At 38.4% G+C, this 21670-nt stretch overlaps 1 protein-coding gene across 1 annotated transcript; it reads left to right on the top strand.

The window, feature by feature from the left end:
• Positions 1–1869: 1869 nt before the first annotated feature.
• LOC116037679 (deleted in malignant brain tumors 1 protein-like) lies at positions 1870–15655 on the top strand. Its single transcript, XM_036008274.1, has 9 exons — positions 1870–2004; positions 4186–4221; positions 4319–4633; positions 5720–6022; positions 6867–7166; positions 9346–9636; positions 11653–11976; positions 13199–13333; positions 15621–15655. Exons 1-9 carry the CDS (start codon positions 1962–1964, stop codon positions 15653–15655), a joined length of 1782 nt encoding a protein of 593 aa, XP_035864167.1. The 5' UTR covers positions 1870–1961.
• The last annotated feature ends 6015 nt before the right edge of the window (positions 15656–21670 follow it).

Raw genomic sequence — 21670 nt, 5'->3', positions numbered from 1 at the left:
AATACAAAACAAAATATTAAACTGAGGCAAAATAGCAGCAAACAAACAAACCGGCCACCTCACAGCAAGCTGCCAACCCTTCTTTCTTCTCCTGATGCCCTTTTAACAGCCCTTTTAACCCTAATTGGAACCTACCACCTGCACAGGTGATTATCGGGTGAGCTAACCTGAGCATGCAACAGTAACACTTAAGTTTCTCAAAACATCATTACAATTGGATAGATCAGTTACTGCCGACATTACTATTTATACATATATGTGCACCCACTACAAAAGGCACCCCAAATATTATAAACATGTCATTTACTGCAGAACTATCTTACCCATTGCTCTTCACCTTAGTATTGCCCAGCCCCTCCCTGATTAAGCTGCTGAGCTGCTGAGCTACCCCCCCCCCCCATCACAGGCAGAACCACAGCAAAACACTATGAACCCATAAAACCTGCCGAACAGGACTATATCAAATAATGAAGTAACAAATACTCTAAAACAATAACCTACATCATTACAGTGATATCAAGAATTAAGCAGACACAAAACAGTATCAATCTTGGGAACTAGTGAAAAGGGAGAAAGGTAGCCTTTTCACAATTTCACAATAATTTGTCAAAAAGGCAAAGATCTCTATGTGCTCAAGTGAGATCTGGGCTTTTACCTTTGACCGTTGAAACAGGACGATACGTTAATGTACAAGAGGAAAAACGGATCTGTCCCATGTGTTGTTTGAATGATATAGAAAATGAGTTCCATTTTGTTTTCTACTGTCCTTTTCATTGTGAACAGCGTGATTTTTTGTTTAGTAAGATAAAAGCAGAGATTGATTTGGGAAAATATGGATGATGCTCAAAGACTGAGATGGCTGTTCACATGTGAAACATAAATTAGCCAGTTATCTTGAGAAAGCCTGGGAGAAGAGAAAATAAGCTCTTTACCAAGATGATCTGTAGATGAGGATTTGTTGTTTGTATAGACTGTGTGTGTTTGTGTGTGTGTGTGTGTGTGTGGGGTGGTGTATGTATATATACTTGTATTCATTTACTTCTCCGAATGATTTGTTTATGCGACCGGAAGACATTTGCTAAATAAGTTTGTGGTGTCTTGTAATCTCATGTGGGATGGGCCAAATGTTTGGCATAACACAGAAATAAAATTAGATTAACTAACTAAATAAATAAATTATATATATATATATATATATATATATATAATAAATGTATATCTGCCTTTTCGGACCACAAACATAGTTTTCCTTTTTCTTTCACGTTGGTGACTCCCAGCATGGCGAATTGGCTGGTGTCCCAGGTCACATACATTTAGTATGGATAAACTGGTGCAGATTATTAATTGATTATTGATCATATCGAGGCGAGATAGTTAAATACCTCAAGGTATGTTAGCTAGCTAGCTATTCTTAATGATCTGAATGGTTTGAATGGCTGTCAATGTTATCAAATCGCTCAGAAACTAATCCCAACAATATAGTTTGCCTTTGTCATTGTTATAGTTGTGGTGTGAACTCCACCATCCAATTGAGTTAGAACGATTTTACATGTTTATAGTTATCTTTATAGTTATCGTTCTTGGTGTGGACGGCCCTTTAATCCTTGCAGATGATACACAGATGAGCCATCTTCGTGACATTGAAGACTCTGGCTTTAGGCTCAGCATACCTCACTAACATCCTCCCTTGAATTTTCTTTTAATCAACAATTTTAAGAGGCAGTAGTAGTGGTTGATGAGTTGCTTTGGTGCTTCAGCTTTTGTACTTTGCATGGTTTAGAGCTACAGTGGTTCTGTACTCTGTAATTTTAGCTGAAAAAAGCTAAAAAAGATTGTGCAAGAGGAAGTGTTCCGGGAAGGACTAGCAGTGTGCAGTCTTCTGTGAACCGCAGTATTAAGTTCAGTTTTCTGTCATCTGTTCTATCACTCATAAATGATACAGAGCAGCCTTAGTGTCAGCCATGGGGAGCAAACAACAGATAAACCTTCACCATTTGGCCATGGGTAAGACAAATATTCCAAAAAATTATTTGGAAAGCAGCTTTGTTGTACAGTATAACAACTGTATTGTATAGGCATGAAGTCTCTCAACACTAAGATTTTTCTATATAAAGGTCCTACTCTAATATAGCAGTAAACGGCTATTTGCTATGAAAAGATAAAGTGGTGTCCTGGGCAGAGAATGAATTCACATTCCTTTTGTGTGTGTTGTGTTCCGAGCTTCTCTGTTCTTTGATATGTAAATATTCTTGACATTGACCATGCGTGCATGTTAGTGCATGTAAGTTCCTCCCTTTATAACTATTGAGCGGGCAGAAATATATTTCACTAGAAACTGAATTTGAATCATTTACATTTGAATTGGTTAGCTTGAATAATTGCTTTGAAAAACTTAAACTGAATGTCGTAATTTGTAGCTACTCTACGCTGGGTCTAACCTGTGTAACTGCATCCATCTCAAACCGCCCAGCACCTTGCCGGATCAGCAACCTTCTTTTATCTCTGCATTTTTCAGCTTGTTCAATAAAATTAGCCTTGCCATTTTTTTGTTTTGATTTTATTGTTTTCTCTTGACTTTAACGTCACCTGCTGCAGGTCTGTCAATTCTACGGTGTGATACATACAATTCTTTTTTTTCAGTTAATATTTTTGTAAAATACTTAAATATTGTATATTATGTGTTATGTGTCTGACAGATGGTCAGATCAGATTAGCTGGGTCAGGGTCAACTTGGTGCTCTGGAAGAGTTGAAATCTAGTACAACAACATCTGGGGAACAGTCTGTGATGACAACTGGGACTTAAACGATGCTAAACAGTGCGTGCAGACAGTTGGGCTGTGGTACGGCACTGAGTGCCCCTCATTCAGCCTTCTTTCGTGAAGGAACCAGACAAATCTGGCTTGATGATGTGGCCTGTTCAGGAAGTGAGAGGTCTCTCACTGAGTGTCAGTACAAAGGTTTGGGGCATAAAACTGTAAACATAGTGAGGGTGCTGGTGTTGTCTGTTCAGGTGAGCAAACTGGATAAAGTGTTTTAAATAAATGTATCCTTTTCTATAGACAGCTCTATCACTAAGTCTTTGTGGCTTGGGATTTGTGTAAGAGCTGTTCAGATGCAGCGATGAAAAAGAGCTGGTAACCACAGTATACTTTGCTGGGTAAATTTTCCGTTTGACGAGTAAATGTGAGAGGGCTATCCGCCACATGGCAAGTAAATGTTTGAACCAAAATATTTCTGTTTTTCCGTCTTGATTTTGGTGAAGCTGCAGCTACTTTCTTCTGTTCCTCTACTGTCTGCGGTCCTCGTCAATGATTGAAATGTCACGTAGCTCTCCACAAGCAGAAAAAAGAGGAGCTTAAAACTCAACTTGCTGGTTCAAAGTTGGGACTAGCAAGTTAATTAGCAGTTAAAAAATGGATTGTATAGCCTAGTTACATTTTTGCCTATGCCTGGAAATTTGCATAGATGTGGGGAAAAGAGTGGCGACATGCCGCAGATGACCCTTCCACAGGAGAACAGAAAAAGATGACTGAAGTCCGTTTTCTTAGTATGACGCATAGGCCTTCACTGTCTCCTTCTTATTTTTATGTTTACACCACGTTGTGCTATTTTATTTAAAAATTTAAAAATATATATTTTTTTTATTGAATATTGAAGTTCATAAATAAGTGTTTTGACTGGCCTGGCTGAGAGGCACTATCCATGGTATTGAAAGGGGGGATTTCATTCTTGCATGTTTTATTTTGTTGCACATGATTGCAGAGCCTATGTGTCCGCATGAGTAAGTTGAAGATAGGCTATTAAAGTAAAAATATTGATGAGTTAAATAAGAAAACACATTCCTACAAATGCCCTTACCCCTAACCCTAACTGTTCCTTAAACCGGATGAATGTATCTTACAACGGAGTGGGTTAGCGCCTACGATTAGTGGCTAAGGGCTACCAGTCACAAGCAAATGCTAATTAGCACACCTAGCAAACACCACTGCTAACTCCGTAGCTGCAGGAGGCGCAAATCAAGAGTCCGGTCTCCATGGCGGTAGGGACCGGTGTTGCATCACAATAGTGTTACGCCCACTATTCACAATTGCAGCTCAAAAACACAACCTTCCGCAAACTTTATTTATGTCTTAAAGCTTGTTGAATTTATGAGCCTTACCATTTTTTTCTCTTTCTCTCTATAGTCTATTTTCTCTTGAGTTCAACTTTACCTGCTGCAGGTCAGTCAAGTCTATGGTGTAATGCTTACAATCCTTTTAGTTTTCAGTTTTTGCAAAATACTTAAATATTGTATGTTATTTCTTATGTGTCTGACAGATGGTCAGATCAGATTAACTGGGTCTGGGTCTACTCCGTGCTCTGGAAGAGTTGAAGTCTATTACAACAACACCTGGGGAACAGTCTGTGATGATGGTTGGGACTCAGATGATGCTAAGGTGGTTTGCAGAGAGTTGGGCTGTGATACGGCAATGAGTGCCCCTCAATCAACCTACTTTGGTGAAGGAACCGGACAAATCTGGCTTGATGATGTGGACTGTTTAGGAAATGAGAGGTCTCTAACTCAGTGTAAGCACAGAGGATTTGGGACACACAACTGTGGACATGGAGAGGATGCTGGTGTTTTCTGTTCAGGTGAGAAAGATTTTGGATACAACATTTTGAATAAATGTATCCTTTTCTATAGACAGCTCTGTCACTCAGATGCAGCGATGGAAAAGAGCTGGTAACCACAGCATACTTTTAGAATTAGAAAGCAGAAAAACTGTGAAATGTTGCTAACACACCAGAAACTGTTACTTAAACTGTAATGTAAGTGAAGAAGTGTATCAAGTGCTTGATCAACTGGGAAATGTGTTATATCATACTCACAGTCATGTAAGGAATGTAAAGCATGTAAATTAGTCATAACTTTTTCCAAATGTGTTTAAAAAAAACGGTTTCTGACATGACTAAATGAAGACCACCACCCCCCACCCCCCCAGCAATGGTTTGACTTCTGTGTTCTCTGCCTAGGTGTCAGTTTGGCTGGGTCTGGGTCTACTCTGTGCTCTGGGCGAGTTGCAATATATTACAACAAAACCTGGGGAACAGTCTGTGATGATGATTGGGACTTAAACGATGCTGAGGTGGTTTGCAGAGAGTTGGGCTGTGGTACGGCACTGACTGCCACTCAGTCAGCCTCTTTTGGTGAAGGAACCGGACAAATCTGGCTTGATGATGTGGCCTGTTCAGGAAGTGAGAGGTCTGTAACTCTGTGTCAGCACAATGGATTTGGGACACACAACTGTGGACATGGAGAGGATGCTGGTGTTATCTGTTCAGGTGAGAAAGATTTTGGATAAAGTGTTTTGAATAAATGTATCCTTTTCTATAGACAGCTCTGTCACTCAGATGCAGCGATGGAAAAGAGCTGGTAACCACAGCATACTTTTAGAATTAGAAAGCAGAACAAGTGTGAAATGTTGCTAACACACCAGAAACTGTTACTTAAAGTGTAATGTAAGTGAAGCAGTGTATCAAGTGCTTGATCAACTGGGAAAATTGTTATATCATACTCACAGTCATGTAAGGAATGTAAAGCATGTAAATTAGTCATGTTAAGTTTAGTCAAGTTTTGTCAAATGTGTTTAACAAAGACTGTGTCTGTCATGACTAAATGAAGACCACCACCCCCCACCCCCCCCCAGCAATGATTTGTCTTCTGTGTTCTCTGCCTAGGTGTCAGATTGGCTGGGTCTACTCTGTGCTCTGGGCGAGTTGAAATATATTACAACAACATCTGGGGAACAGTCTGTGATGATGGTTGGGACTTAAACGATGCTGAGGTGGTTTGCAGAGAGTTGGGCTGTGGTACGGCAATGAATGCCACTGAGTCAGCCCACTTTGGTGAAGGAACCGGACAAATCTGGCTTGATAATGTGGCCTGTTCAGGGAGTGAGAGGTCTGTAACTCTGTGTCAGCACACAGGATTTGGGACACACAACTGTGGACATGGAGAGGATGCTGGTGTTGTCTGTTCAGGTGAGAAAATTCTATTTAGTGTGTCCTTGCCATTCCAGTGAGCAGCACCTGCTGCATGGTAGCTCATTCCTCGGCTGTGGCCCACTTAAATGGTAGGGCAATATTTAATGTTATTAATTACACCTACTTTCCCTTCAATGAAAATGTCAAAATTGTTGCTGTGAGATAAGGGCCTATTCCCGTCCATAGAGCAATGCTGTGGCTAAAAATACATCACATACAAAAGCGAAAACACAAATATTAGGAGAAATGCATCACATACAAAAGCGAAAACACAAATATTAGGAGAAATGCACTCCAAATTCAAAATGCTCACAATATCAAAGTTTATACATAAGTAAATTAAAACATCAAGAGAAGTGTTCTCAAAATAAGAAAGAGACGGAAATGCTTAAATACAACACATGCATATCCTGTTGTAAATTCTTTTCCTTTTGAAACATTTTATGTACATTATACAAGTAATTTGCCATTTGAGGTCCCACTCTTGACTTAAATGGGACAAAACTGCACACCATATGCAGGGAGACAAGCATATAATCAGGTGGTATTGAAAGTGTTCAGCTTGTGTTGCACCCTTTCACAGATTAAACTCTGGTTGTCTTTTTCAAATATCAGTGGAAGAGAAATTACATTTGAAAAACAAGCATGTGAACCTGAAACCTTTACAGTAATTCAGCTTGACTGGTACAAACAAAAAACAAAAAAAGACTAGTAAATTCTCAAATCTTTAAACTTTTTATTAAACACCACGAAGGCTTTTAAATCTGTATTATTTATTGGATGTTCCATCAGTCAGAGTTCCCATTATACCTCCTCATTATATTGTTGTTTTATGTTTCAGCACTCCTCCCAAAGCCCAACATCTCCATGAATCCTGCTGCTGAGGTTACCTGGGGTCAGAACGTCAGCATCACTTGTTCTGTCTCAACTCAAACTCAACAGATTTTAAGTCCAACATTTATTTTGAAAAAGGCTTCAAGTTCAGTTGAAAAGACCCAAACGTCAAGTACCAACTTTGTTACCTTCAACATGCCTGAAGTCAACTTTGACAACGAAGGATCCTACCAGTGTCAGTATAAGATAACAGTTGCAGGTCAAGACTTCACCTCCTCAAGTGACTCTGTCAGCCTTTCTGTTACTGGTAAAGAAATCAGTCAATTCCCCGAAAATTGATGTTTAAACATTTTGTTTGCAAAGTTATTGGCTTTCTTGTTGAGAGTTATATGAGGAGACACCTGTGAGTGGTATCAATGTTCTCATCTAACTTCTGCAAGAAACATGATATATATGTTATATATAACATATATATATATATATGCCCGGTTGGGCATGCTAGCGCGGCTAAGGGAACTACTACACAAATCGACACTGCCAAGCCTTCTACTCACCAACACCAGATCAATCACACACAAAATGGATGAGCTACAAATGCACACGGAACTGCTGCATGATAATTAAAACAGAAGCCTGGCTGAACACACTTATCACAGACGGCAGCTAGCAGCTAACAGCTAGCAGCTAACAGGGCTAGAGCTGTAATCGGGCCTTAAAAGTTCGGCCCGACAAGGCCCGAGCCCGACAGAATTCGGCCCGAGCCCGACAGAATTCGGCCCGAGCCCGAAAAGTACATTTTGATTGACAGATTTTTAAAAGCCCGAACCCGTTTACAGCCCGACTGTACAAAAGGCCGTCTATCAGCAGTGATTAGAGTGCATGTCGGAAAATAGCGTGGACACGCACTTTACTCCGCGAGCGGGCACACGCACCACTCGGCGGAAAAGGGAGAGAAAGAAAAAAGAGACTGCGCCGCACGCACACAGCTCTTTTGTCTTCCGTCAAGAATGAGTAATTTATACATGTTTTAACATAATTTATTCATGACTAACGTAGGCTATAGGCCACTTGGAAGTTGGAACAAAGAAATAAAATAAGTCCTCCAGAAGCCAGCCTCTGTTTCACCTCCATTTTCACGCTAATTGAAACGCTTCACCTGACCGCTCGTTTACTGCGCAAGCCCGAGCCCGGCCCGAGCCCGTGTAACATGATAGAAATTAAGACCGAACCCGACCGAACCCGGGTTCGGGCAAAGATCTTCAGCTCTAAACAGGGCTAGCTACCTACTGGCAGGATCGAGACAGGGTAGGTGAATTTAAACAATGTCTGAGTTGAAAATGCATCTTGTTGTCACGAAAGTGTCCTGTTCATGTTGCACAGACATTTTAATTGCATTTTGTGTCTGTTAAGAGGCACAAAGGCACTTAAAACTTGCCCGACAACTGCTGTTTTAGCTCAGTGGAAGCTGGTAGACGTAGCTGCAGCTACTCCGTGTTGCCTGCACCGATTTGGGTAGGTTTTTTTTTAGGGCTGTTTAACGATTCATTTTTTTAATCGCGATTAATCGCTGAAGTTCTATAGTTAATTGCGATTAATCGTATATTTTATCACATGATTAAAATTCTATTATTTTGCATTTCAGAACAGTTTTTAAGTACATATTAACAATTGAAAGCAATTCTTACCAGTGTATCTTGATTGGGAATCAAATGAATGCAAAGAAAGTTACTTTATGAACTTGATTTTAAGATTTGTAATTATTTATTTACTGTAGACAAAAGAAAAATGTGTGAATCTGTCATTATTGCACAATTCCTCCAAGTACCTAACTAAAAAACTAAAAATCCCTATACTTACTAGAGTCAATATAGTGTTTAGTAACTCCTAAATAATGTTGATTACTCACTGACGTCCAGTGATCACGGTTAATGAGCAGCTCATTTCTGTCAAGTCCGTGTTAACACAGCCCATCTCCACTCTTACCCGGCAACAGAGAAACAGCCTGGATAGTCCGGTACACTGTTGTTTCCACAACAACAAAAACACAGCAGTCTCTGAACTCGCGTTGGGAGTTTCGTTGAAGTTGGCTGCAGCAGCAGGATGTGTTACGAGGAAGTGGCAGCTTGATGATAAGTGCTGCAAAGGGTCAAAATAATAGCCTGTTAGGCACGAAGCAAAGCCGAGTGAAGTGTAAAATAAATTAATAAATGCTGGCATGCGATTAATGCGATTAAATTTTTTTTATCGCATCGCGATTAACTCGTTAGCGCTGACAGCCCTAGTTTTTTTCAATCAAAAGTACAGACATATTTATAGCGATCAAGATTCACGTAAAAATTGTCTGGAATTCTCCTTTATGCAATTCAGGCAACTAACAAGGGAATTTCCCCAGTGTGGCATTAAGAAAATCTATCGCATCTTAAAACTGAAAAATATCTCAGCTCAAGGTAATACATTTTTCACTCTTAACATTTTATTTTTTTCAGTGAGCCTCCCGACACCCAGCATATCCATGAATCCTGTTGGTGAGGTTACCTGGGGTCAAGACGTTGGCATCACTTGTTTGATCTCAACTCAGGTTTTAGGTGGGACATTCATCCTGCAGCACTCCTCAGGCTCATCCAGAAAGACAGAAACTCGTACCAACTCTGCTACCTTCAACATTGTCCAAGTGGACTTTCACAATGAAGGATCGTACCAGTGTCAGTATCAGACAAGGAGTTCAAGTCAAGACTTCATCTCACCCCAGAGTAACTTTGTCAGACTCTCTGTTTCTGGTAAGATTAATGGATAAATAATCTAATAAAACAACACAACAAGTAACACAGAATAGCATTACCAAGAATAACCGAACAGAAAGAAACAGTACAGGAATATAGCAAGGAGTTTGTTAATGTACAGTGCCTTAGGAAAAGGCACTGATATATATATATATATATATATATATATATATATATATATAATGCTATGACTATGAGTACGTAGATATCCTCAGGTCTGGACTCTTATCAAGCATTGAGTAATTTCAGGCAGAATGGACAATGTACATTTGAGTTGCAACAACTTCTTGTTTTTAGGGCTGCCACATCTTAGTCGATTAGTCGACTAATTGGTCGTTTTGGTCTTAGTCGACTAAGATTTCTTTAGTTGATGAGTAATTTTTTATGCTTATTCATGCTTAATTACTCATTTCCAAGAAACTTATGAGCACATTTCTGGTAAACACAAGATTTAAAGTGGTGCTTTTGCAGGATTAATTGTGGAGAAAGTCAGTTTTACAGATGGTTCATTAACTACATTTATATTGTGCTTTTCTAGTCTTAACCACCTCTCAAAGAGCACAGCTCTGTCGATTACATCAACTAATCGATTAATCGACAAAATCATATAAGTGTTAGTCGACTAAGAATTTCTTTAGTCGAGGACAGCCCTACTTGTTTTATAGCAAAACATGCAAAATGGTTGCCATGTGGAAATGTTAGAGGAAAATTCAAGATTTTAATAACTTTCCATCATTAAGGTTTTTGGATTGTATAGAATTTTTTTTTATTGATCTGGTCAAATCTGTAGGATGATTTCTTTAAAGCTATAGTGCATAGTTTCTGTTGCCCCCATGAGGAATTCTAAGTAATGATAAAAACACTGTCAACAATAGTTTAGGTAGCCGGCTACAGAGCTCAATGAGCTGTCGGTCGTATGTGTTGAACCCCAGGAAGAATAGTCTTCACAGTCGATGACTCTGTAGATGCGGCTACAGAGCTCTGTGAGCTGTTGCTCGTATCAGCGGCAGTTGGTAGTTAAGTTTATCCAACAATAGGTTAATGGTAGCCAGCTACAGAGCTCAGTGAACTGTCGGTCTTATGAGCGGACATTACATTTCAGTTTAGCCAACCATAAGGGGGCACCACGCCGCGACCACATTTAAGTTTAAGCACTAAAACAAGTAGTTATATATATATATATATATATATATATATATATATATATATATATATATATATATATATAGGGGGTCTCGCCCTGGGTGTATTTCAATGTAGAACTGCCACTGGTCTTGAGTAACCGCAATCTGATCTCACTTCCCCACATAAAGATTAACACATGTTAATCTTTATGTGGGGAAGTGAGATTACATTAGGGGTTAGTAGAAAATGATGTATGTATACATCATTTTAATTTGCATATAGATAGCCTACTATACTACTCCTTTTCAGCATCATATGTGTACTCTTGGGGTCTACTAGAATAGGTTTACATGCTTTGATGTTAAAAAAGCATAATATGTTTCTCATACTGCCCATTTCTGCAGCGCCTTTGCCTGAAGCACTCTGTCTGAGATCAGTCTGACCAAATTCAAACAAGTCACTGGGAAACGATGTTTTGAGGAAGCTGGACAGAAAACTTGATAAGTGCAAAACCGGTGGTGATTATTAACAAAACAACAAATACATACTCAAACAAATGGCACAAACTGAACCCCAAGAAATACACACAAAAAAAATAATTACACAGAGGCAAAAAACATTAAACGAACAACAGGGCAACCTCTCAGCATCGTGCAAAAACATTCCTTCATCCCTCTCCCTTTCACACAACCTGTATACATACACACACATGGGTGTGTAACCCCAGCCAATAACAGCGTGCAGGGTGTGCAGTCCGTTCTCATAAAAAAACATTTTTGTGTAATAAAGGGTCAACATGCCAAAACTTTTGCCCACCTTTGCCATCTTGATCTATGTTGATTCATTAATTTGATATTTGTCCCTTTTGTACTTTTGCATTTACTTTAGTGCCGCTGCAGCAGCCCAACATCTCCCTAACATCTCCTAACAGAGGGCTGGTCTGGGGCCCTGAAGGTGCACAGATCACCAGAGGTTTCAGCTTTGTCTTCACCTGCTCCACTTCCTCCCATTATCCTGGAGGTGTTTTCCATCTCATCTTCTCTGGTTCAAACCTCACCAACACAGAGCCAGTGGTCAACCAGTCAGCCTCCTTTTCCTTCCCGGTGGCTGAGTATGAACACCGGGGCAACTACAGCTGTGTGTATGAAGTCACACTGTCCTCGAGAAGATTCACTTCTACACAGACAGCACCGGTTAGTGTCGTCATTAAAAGTAAGTAGAATGAACAAAAAATAATTAAACTAAATTTTGCAATGTTTTATCAACAATTTTTGAATGATACATAGACTACTTCCTGTATATGGATGATTTCCAGTAAAGCCAGAGCAGATAGAGAAATAATGAGCTGCATGATTGTACATGTACCAGCCATATTACTGTTATAGTAGCCTGGCTCAACCGAAGTACATTTCCGGGATAACTGCCTGACATTGCCCCAGATGTCCCTCGCTTTCCACTCTTTGTGTGTTGCCATTCACAAACTCTCTTTGCTCCAGGGAAACAACAAATCTCGAGTTACATGCTGAAAAAGTTTCATTGTTTTTTTCTTCTATACATGAATGTATGTGTGGTGTAGCCAGACCTTACTACACAGCGCTGTGGAGATAGGCCTGGCAATGCAAGGCTAGGCCAATGCATTAAGATGCATTTATGGACAAAACCAAATTTGCAACAAGTCCTTCAAACCATATGATGTAATAGGTAGTTTATTTCTACCCTCAAATAAGACCCACAAGAGCATTTTCCATCCTCATATCTAAAACAGAGAACGTAATGGTCACGGTTTTAAGGATGGTCACAGTTTGGTTATGTTTAGGCACCAAAACTATTTAGTTAGGTTTAGGAAAAACATTGTGGTTTGGGTTAAAATCAAGTAACTTTACTTCCGGTTATGCATGTGACGCTGAACGTGACGTAGCTCACTTTGTTTTGTAAAGTTAAAAAAAAAAAAAAAAAATCTCACCATTTACTTTTATTTTCAAATGGGATTTGAACCCGGTCTCCTGGTTTAAAGTCCTGTTTGGTGCTGGAGGGAGCGCACAGTACCCATTGGCTGTTGACAATGTATGTAATTTAACTTCACTACCAAGACTTAAAATTTACTTTGTTTTTGTCAGAACGTCAAGACGGGAAGAATAGTGACTCGGACTGAGTTTTTTGACCACCTTACACCAAACGATTGAGAAGACGGGAGCGCCCCAACTCTAGCAAGACTCTCAGGAGTTCATTCTGATATTGGAAATTAGTCTCAACGGTGGAAACGCTTGAAAAGTCGTTTGGTGTACGGTCGGCATAACACAAACAGAAAGAAAAAAGGGTCTTCTCTGACAAACTAGCAGTTTGTGTGTAGATACTGTATATCAGATTGTTAATCCCAAGGTAAAACAAAATGGACAACATTTAGGATTAACTGTTGAATGTTTGTCTCTCCTAGTGCATTTGTTGCCGCTGGTCTCTTCAGTAGCTGCTGGGGGTCTGCTGCTGCTCCTGCTAGTCTTGGTGGTGGTCTATCTGGTCTGCAAGAGAAGACGACGAGCCGAGCACACTGGAGCCGTCGTCCAAACTCAATGTCTGTACTCACACAGTAAAGCAAGTATTATAAAGACCAACAAGGTCTGTTTCAGCGTAGAGGAAAACAAAGAAGAAGAAGAAGAAGAAGATGAAGTCTATGAAAATGTTACCAAGCCATTAGGTGAAGAAACTTTGGACATTTCTGGAGAAGAGGATATTTATCAAAACTTTTAAGGTGTCCAATGGTCAACAGTGTCACAGTGGTTACCGTGATGAAGCACTGTTTTTTGACCCACTGCAAAGAATTTAAATCTTAGGGTGCTTTCACTTCTGTAGTTCGGCTAATTTGGTCAAGATCAAGGGCAAAAAATTATACATTGTAGCATTTTTCAGCTGATTCAGTTCCTTTTCACACCACACAGTTTGCTCTGGTCCGAATCAGCTGATGAGTTGGTGAAACGAAGCAAAATGCAGCAATACAAGTCACATGACATTCACATCATTGGCCACACATTTCAGTCCCTCCAGGATTTCGCAATGTTGCAATCGGAACAATTCACACAAATTCAACCAATGACCGTGAATTTGGTGTGACTCGCAATTTTGAACAATCACCACAACTTTTTCGCAAATCTGACCAATAACTGGAGTTTCCCGTGACTTCAACCAATCCCAGCAGTCCCACGTGCCACTCTTTGCATCACTATGTAACTCTGAGGCGTACTCTGAGAGCCACTGACCAAGCTGGAGTGAGAACGGTGTAACACACGTATGTCGCCAAATTAATTTCCTTGTTTTCGATATGAAGACGAGACGCGTGTGACTCGAACATCTCACATTTACCAACAAAACGTACAGCAAAAGACGTGCAAAACATTTCAGACCATCCTGCCAACCTGTATACATTTTAACATTAATGTACGCTGCAACGTTTCTTCACTCTAAAGTAGCTGAAAGCTGCTGTTTCAATTCTGTCGGCTCTCTGCAGCGAGCGGGGCTGCTCAGTTCCGCCCGTGACTGACGCGTGCACACACACACAAACACACACGGTGGATACATGAAAAACCGGAGATGAGACGTACACGATGACCTAAATTGAGGACAGCTACGCTCGTTATTGTAAGTGCAATGATAAGTTGTTATTTGTAAGTACTTTATCAAACCGTATGAATGTGTGTCCCAGGCCAGGTTAGGAAATGAACTAACAATGTAAAGATCAACAAGCCACTGACACATATGTTCAAATTTGATTCATTCAATAAATTACTTATTTTTTTCTTAAATCCACCAGCCATTTTCATATTATACCAACATTTGCAGCATCCTGAGCCTTTTTGGTAAGGTTACTAAGAAAACTCAGCCCAGAGTAATTTTACACTCCCCAAAACAAGTTTCCTTTTTATTTTTAAAGATCTATGAATACCAAAAAAAATCACAACTTTTTTTTGCAACTTCATTGCAACAATGTTTTTTTTACAAGAGCTCCCGCAAAATCAGGCATTTCGGGCCTCAACAATCTCAAAAAAGGCAGCGAAATCCTGGAGGGACTGACGTTTCCAAAACTGCTCTTCGATTGGTCAGAATTGCCATGCAGGAAAATTCCTTTTACTTTTTTTATTTTCTGTGGGTCATAATGATTAGCTACCAGGAAGTACATAAAATAAGGGCGAAACAACAACAACAACAAAAAACAATGTCAGAATTTCATCAAAATCAGAGTTTCGTCAGAATTTCATCTCTATTTTTAAATACCATGCTTCCCTCAATACATATTATTGATTATACCGACCCACCCCTACCACCCACCTTCCTTCCCCCAACCCACCCTACCATCCGCCCAACTCTGCCACCCCTGTCCCCATTTACCCGCCTACCCTGCACATTGCTGGTCCTCATTCAAGACAGATCCCATATACATACACACACACACACACACACACACACACCAACAAAATTAAAATTAAAATTAAAAAAATATATAACAATAATCAAAGTAATAAAGGGGGTTCTAAAGACATGCTATAGAGGGCATAATAAGTTTGTCTCCATTGGCTATCAAATTGTTTATTTTTATTTTTGTCCTCTGACATTGATCTTTCAATACACATGTAATACTTCATTAGGGCCTTCCAATTCTCTATTGAAGGGGCTTCCTTATTTTTTCCAGTTTTGCAATATTATTGTTTTAAAGATAAGAGAGGAAAAAGTATCTGCCTGCTAGTTGGATATCTTATTCCCTCTATATCTTGAAAAATACACATTCTTGGAGAGAAGATGATTTTCTGTTAGTATACTTAGATAACCAAATCTCCATGCTCTCCCAAGTCTTCTTAATTCCTTTGCAGTACCAAAAGGCATGCATAAGGGAGTCACCATATAGACCCTTTGCACGTGACTTCACGCTCCACTCGCGCAAATTATGAACGCCATGACGGACGGGGGAAGAGCTATGCTGTAGACGGCCGACAAGCTAAACGCGTACGTTTTCGTTCGTGTTTGTGTTCTCACATACACAATCTGCAGAGTAATCCTCACCAACACAAGCATGCAGAGTAATCCTCACCAACACAAGCATGTGTATGTATTGCCTTTCTTTTTTAAATGAGTAATAAATAAAATTATACTCAACCAGCTAGCTAGCTGCTGTGCTAACCAGCAGTTCCTGCTAACAGGTCCAACCCGATGATGACCCACATAACTAACATCAGTTATTCACTGACCTAGCTACATTTCCAAAAAAGAAAGCCGTTCCCTTGCTCATTTAACTTTACACACATACAAAAAATATCGGTTAAATTAAAGATGACATGGCACGGAAACTAGCTTCAAAAAGGCCAAAAAAAACAAGTTAAATGTGGGTCTGCGAGTTCCTACCCCGGCTAGCTGACGAGCTAGCTGCAGCTAGCTTTCGACTGCTAGCTAGTTGCTACCCATCGCGACTGACCATGTCCTCTAAAAACATGGGCTACGTGTTATATAAATCTTTACTTAAGTAAAGAATAGATGTTAATACAAAATAAACCCTAGATTGATGTCTTATATTTGCCACTATGAGGTACCTCCCCCCACCGTTAGCGTAGCATTGCCTACCTGTAACCCAGCCAGCTACAAATAACTGGTAAGCATCCAGACTTTTAAAAGCTTTGAGATCAGCACCAGTATATGGGGATACCCTGTTTACCACATAGTGGTACAGATCGTGTGGACTGAAGTTGGGCAGACTGTGATTTAATGAGGTCCGTGAAAACGGAGGGAGGAAGAATTAAGGGTCGGTATACAATCCTGCTATCTCCAACTTCTCCAAATACCGCTCTTTGTGAGCACCTACCAGATGCCCTACCTCGACCGATAACGGCACGACAACTTGTTCAATAGAAGAACCCATAAACCCGTAAATAGTTTATTTAGAGTTATGGCGTGGTCACGTGGGCGTGGTCACGTGTTTGCAAAGGGTCTATAAGTTACATTTTAAACAAATATCTGATGTTTTATAAAAATTGCTCATTTTATCTCGTATAGTATAATATATTCTTGTGATTATCTTAAACTGAAGGGTGTCGCAGATTTTCATTAGCAGTTCATTTGTATGTTAGTGACAAGCTTTCTTTCCATTTTTCTTTAACATCAACCCCCTAGGTCTTCCGTCCATTTATTATATATATACTGTGTAATAATGTATCACTGCTTTCCATGCTTATCAGTAAATTGTATATAGAGCCAATCAGCCTTTTTTTGTTGCTTTGGCTTAAAATGTTTTAAACATTTCAGGGCTGATGTTCTTTTCCAAGTCAAAATTGCAAGTAATCCAGTTTTTCAGTTGAATGAATGAATAAATATACACATATACACACACATAATCATACACATAGGTCAAAGAGCACATATTGTAATTATTATTGTTTTGTTGTATTATTGTAATGCACTGACTTTTTATAGTCATGCGAACAGCTCAAACCTTGAATTTAAACTTATCCCTTAAATCATAAACCCCCTCTCTATAAAAAAAGATCTTCTGAATATTACCTGTTAGTAGTCTGTTTTTTGCTTTATACATAATTTGTGCTACTTGAAATTCAACTAGATCAATGAACTTTAAAGCTCTGGAATGTAATGTAACAGTAAGTTGGTGTGATCATAAAAACCTGCTTTATGAACTGTTCTTATGGCTCTTTTTTGTAGTGTGATCAGTGGTTGCAGTGTGCTTTTATAGGTGTTCCCCCAGACCTCCACACAGTAATTTAAATAAGGTAAAACCAGTGAACAATATAGAATATGCAGTGATTTGTGATCCAATACATGCTTTGCCTTACTCAAGACTGAGATGCTTCGGGACACTTTAGATTGAACGCGTTTTATATGTGGTTTCAAGCAGAGCTTATGATCTATAATCACACCGAGAAATCTATTTGCATACACTCCTTCAATAGTCACACTATTTATCTTAACATGCACTTGATTATTTAACTTAAAATTCCCAAACAACATGATATTGGTTTTACTCAAATTTAATGATAGTTTATTACTGTCAAACCATCGTTTTAATTTGCTCATTTCAGATGTGATTTACTCCAGAAGCTGCTGCAAATCCTCATCTGCAAATAAGACAAATTTGATAAATTCTGATGTTTTACATAAATCATTTATAGAGAATAAAAACAATTGGCCCCAACAATGACCCCTGGGGGACACTGCAAGTAATGTCCAAACAAGATGACATGTTTTCACCCATCTTCACAAACTGTTGCTGTTATGTAGATAGCCTCTCAGCCAGTTCAAAACATCCCCCCTGATACCATATCGTTCGAGTTTACTGATTAATCTGTCATGATTATTGTATCGAATGCATTCTTGAGATCAATAAATATCCCAGCTGCATATTTTTTTTGGTCTAAGGCATTTGTGATTTCTTCAATTAGCTCAATAACGGCTAAAGATGTAGATCTGTTGGGTCTGAATCCGTATTGACTCTCATTTAGTATGTTGTGTTTATTGATGAATTTGTTAAGCCTGCCAACAAAGAGTTTTTCTAAGATTTTGGAAAATTGAGGAAGCAAGGAAACAGGCCTGTAATTTGTGAAGTGGTGTTTGTCTCCAGTTTTGTACAGCGATATGACTTTTGCAATTTTCATTTTACTTGGGAATTTGCAATGAAATGATAAATTGCAGATATACATTAGTGGTTTTGCAATTCCCTCAATTATTTGTTTAAATATTCTCATGTCAATATCGTTAGAGTCAGTTGAATTTTAGTTTTTACATTCATGAACAATCTCTATAATTTCCCTCTTTTCCACTGCTGAAAAAAACATTGAGTAAGGATTATTTTCAATGAAACCAACATTCTTCTCGTCAGGAGAATCAGGGTTTTTTTCTGCCAGTTTTGGTCCAACATTTACAAAATAATTATTGAAGCCATTTACTACATCATCCATATTATTAATAATCATATCATTATTAATAAAGTGATGGTGATAATTACCTTGTTTAGAACATACCAATAACACTATTTAATATATTCCATAAACCTTTAATATTGTTTTTATTAATATCTAATAATTTGCTATAATATTCTTTCCTACAATTTCTCATAATACTATTTAGCTTGTTTTTATATTTCTTATACTTTGTTTCTACCTCTTTGGTTTTATTTTTATGAATTCTTTATATAGTGAATTTTTTTTACAGGCATTTTGTAATCCCTTTGTAAATATTTATGTTTTCTATTGATTTGTTTAAATGGACAGTTTTTATCATACAATTGAAATACCCCTAAGAATATGTCATATGCTTTATCAATGTTTTCTTCATTATATACCTTTTCTCAATTTTGATTTAATAATTCATTTTTAAAGCGTTTATTGCCACGTCTGTCCGTACTTGTCTGTACTCAAATTTCATCTCCTGCTTTTCCTTCTTATAGTCATTATCAAAAACTGTAAAGACTGGTAGATGGTCGTTGATGTCATTGATCAGTAATCAACTTATTGTATTATTTTCTATAATATTCATAAATATGTTGTCAAAGTGGCACAGTGAAATGTAATCCTGCTGGGTCTAGTCATTTTTTGATATAGGCTTAAACTGTACATTGTGTTTATAAAGTCTTCAGTTGGTTTGTGGTTATTTGGATAAAGCAGATCTATATTAAAATTCCCACAGATGAACATGACCTTTTGATTTGACATGAACATGTCTTCCATCCACCCCTTGAATAGTTCAATTTTGAAACCTGATGCTCTATAAATACAGCTAACAATTACATTATTCTTCTTTTTGATGCAGATTTCAATTATTAAACATTCTACCATTCTCTACCACCTTAAAATTGAGGTTTTTGCCAACACACAGGATTAACACAGAACGTTTAGGGAACATTAGGTTATGATTCTCTAAAGGTTAGCTCGAACCAAACCAAAAACAAAAATTTGCATACAGACTTCTACTGTTATAATGAATAATTGATAGTTTCCGATCTGTGTTGATGGGCTTGTTGTACTGAACATCGTAATAGCTGCAGTGGTCATTGATGTTAAAGAAGAAGTTATTTTCTGGGTCGATACCGTGCTCAATGTCTTGTGAATTATGTTCAGTGTATTCAAATGTTTTTAGTTCCAGCTTATCACAATCAGCAAGCAGTTGGGTTATAGGTAACGGTGTACTATCTCCGGATGTAGGCCTAGATGAATGATTATTCTCATGTTTGAGGTGAGTTTGTTTCCTTGTGTTTCCAGTTACCTCATAATCCACTTTGCTCCTCATTGAAACTTGTCAAAATCCGCGATGTCTTTCATCACCATCACTTTCGCCTCCTCTGGTGTTCCGTTTAGTTTTATGAAGATTTTGCAGTTAGTGGACCATGTAGATTGTATTTTCTTCTGCTTCTGCAGGGCTTGTGCTTTCCAGGCAATATCAGCATTTCGTTTGGTGAGATGTTCATTCATGTAGACGTCTGTTCCCTTCAACTTCCTTCCTTGTTTCAGTAGTGCAATTTTGTGTTTTCGGTTAACAAACCTCATTATAATGGCTTGCTTATTATTACTTATAGTTGCATATACCTAAATAATTCTGTATCTTTTAGGTTATATTTGCTTTTTAATTCACTGAATGGTGCAACAGTGTCTAAGTGATTCCATCTTTTATCCAAGTTTCCCGTGCTATGTATATTTATTGATGGGTTGTTCCAAATCGGTATGTGCCTGGGAAGCCCTATTTCTTGATGGAGAAATTTTATTTATTTTATTCCTGGCCTTTAATGTACTATTAATAACAAAATTTGTTGATTTGACGTTGTCATTAGATAAGAGTGCTAACAGTAAACTGTTGCACTGGAATTGATTGTTTTCTATGTCTATCCATGGATCTTCGTTTGTTTTATTTATTATGCGTTCAATATAAAATGACTGAGCTGCTACATGATATAACTCTAAATTAGGGAGATTAAGACCCCCTTCTGCTCTTGGGTGATACAAAAGTTTCCTTTTCAATCTAAATGCTTTATTTGACCAAAAGAACAAAGAAATTATTGAGATTACCTCTTTAAAAAAGGTTTTAGGAGGCGTTCTAGGAATAGTTGGAAATTTTAATAAGAATTTCGGTAGCCACATCATCTTAAAGAGGTTTACTCTTCACATGAAGGAAAATTCCAATGGAACTCCTGGTTGTAAACAAAGAGAGGAGAAAAAGCCAGCAGACAACACATGTTTTTGCCTACTAAGTCCTACTATGGAGAGACAACTGCATGGCTTGACTGTAGCCCTGGTCATCATAACACAGTACAGCTGACCACAGCAGCTGGTTTAGTCATGCACAGTTTTTCCAGCAGTTGGGTCTGTTCCAGGTCGGATCACGTTCTCAACCACAAACAAATTGCTCCAGAATTCATTTGAAAGCATACGCTTATTTGGTCCGCTTTTGGTGCGCATCCGAGTGCGATTGCTGCATTCCACCTGCCCAAACGAACCATACCAAGAAGGAAAACGAACTCTAGTGCGATTCAACTAAACAAATTTAGGCAGGCGTGAAAGTCCCCTTAAAGTGACAAGTGACTATTCAAATAGATGGAGTAGATAAATATTAAAATGATGCTGAAGAAACTGCAGCATGGTGTCTTCCGGCCTCAGGGGAATCAGCTAGTCATTCAATTCTTTATTATTTTGACTTGCATATACCTAGATAAATTACCAAAACTCTTGAATGTACTGTTGTAGATATAGGTTTTAATATTTTAAAAACCAGCAAAGCCAGAAAAAAACTATTTGGTTTTTGATATGTCCAACTGTATTCCTATAGTTCCAAATCCTTGTAGTCTGGCCTATTTACATATTTGAATATTGTAATTTATACCGATGAAACAATATTATCATATTATTATAATTAATATATTAATAATTATGAG

This window comes from Sander lucioperca, chromosome 2 (genome assembly GCF_008315115.2).
Source record: "Sander lucioperca isolate FBNREF2018 chromosome 2, SLUC_FBN_1.2, whole genome shotgun sequence".
Lineage (NCBI taxonomy): Eukaryota > Metazoa > Chordata > Actinopteri > Perciformes > Percidae > Sander > Sander lucioperca.
The sequence above is the reverse complement of the archived record's forward strand: the minus strand, read 5'-3'. Positions and strand labels throughout refer to the sequence as shown.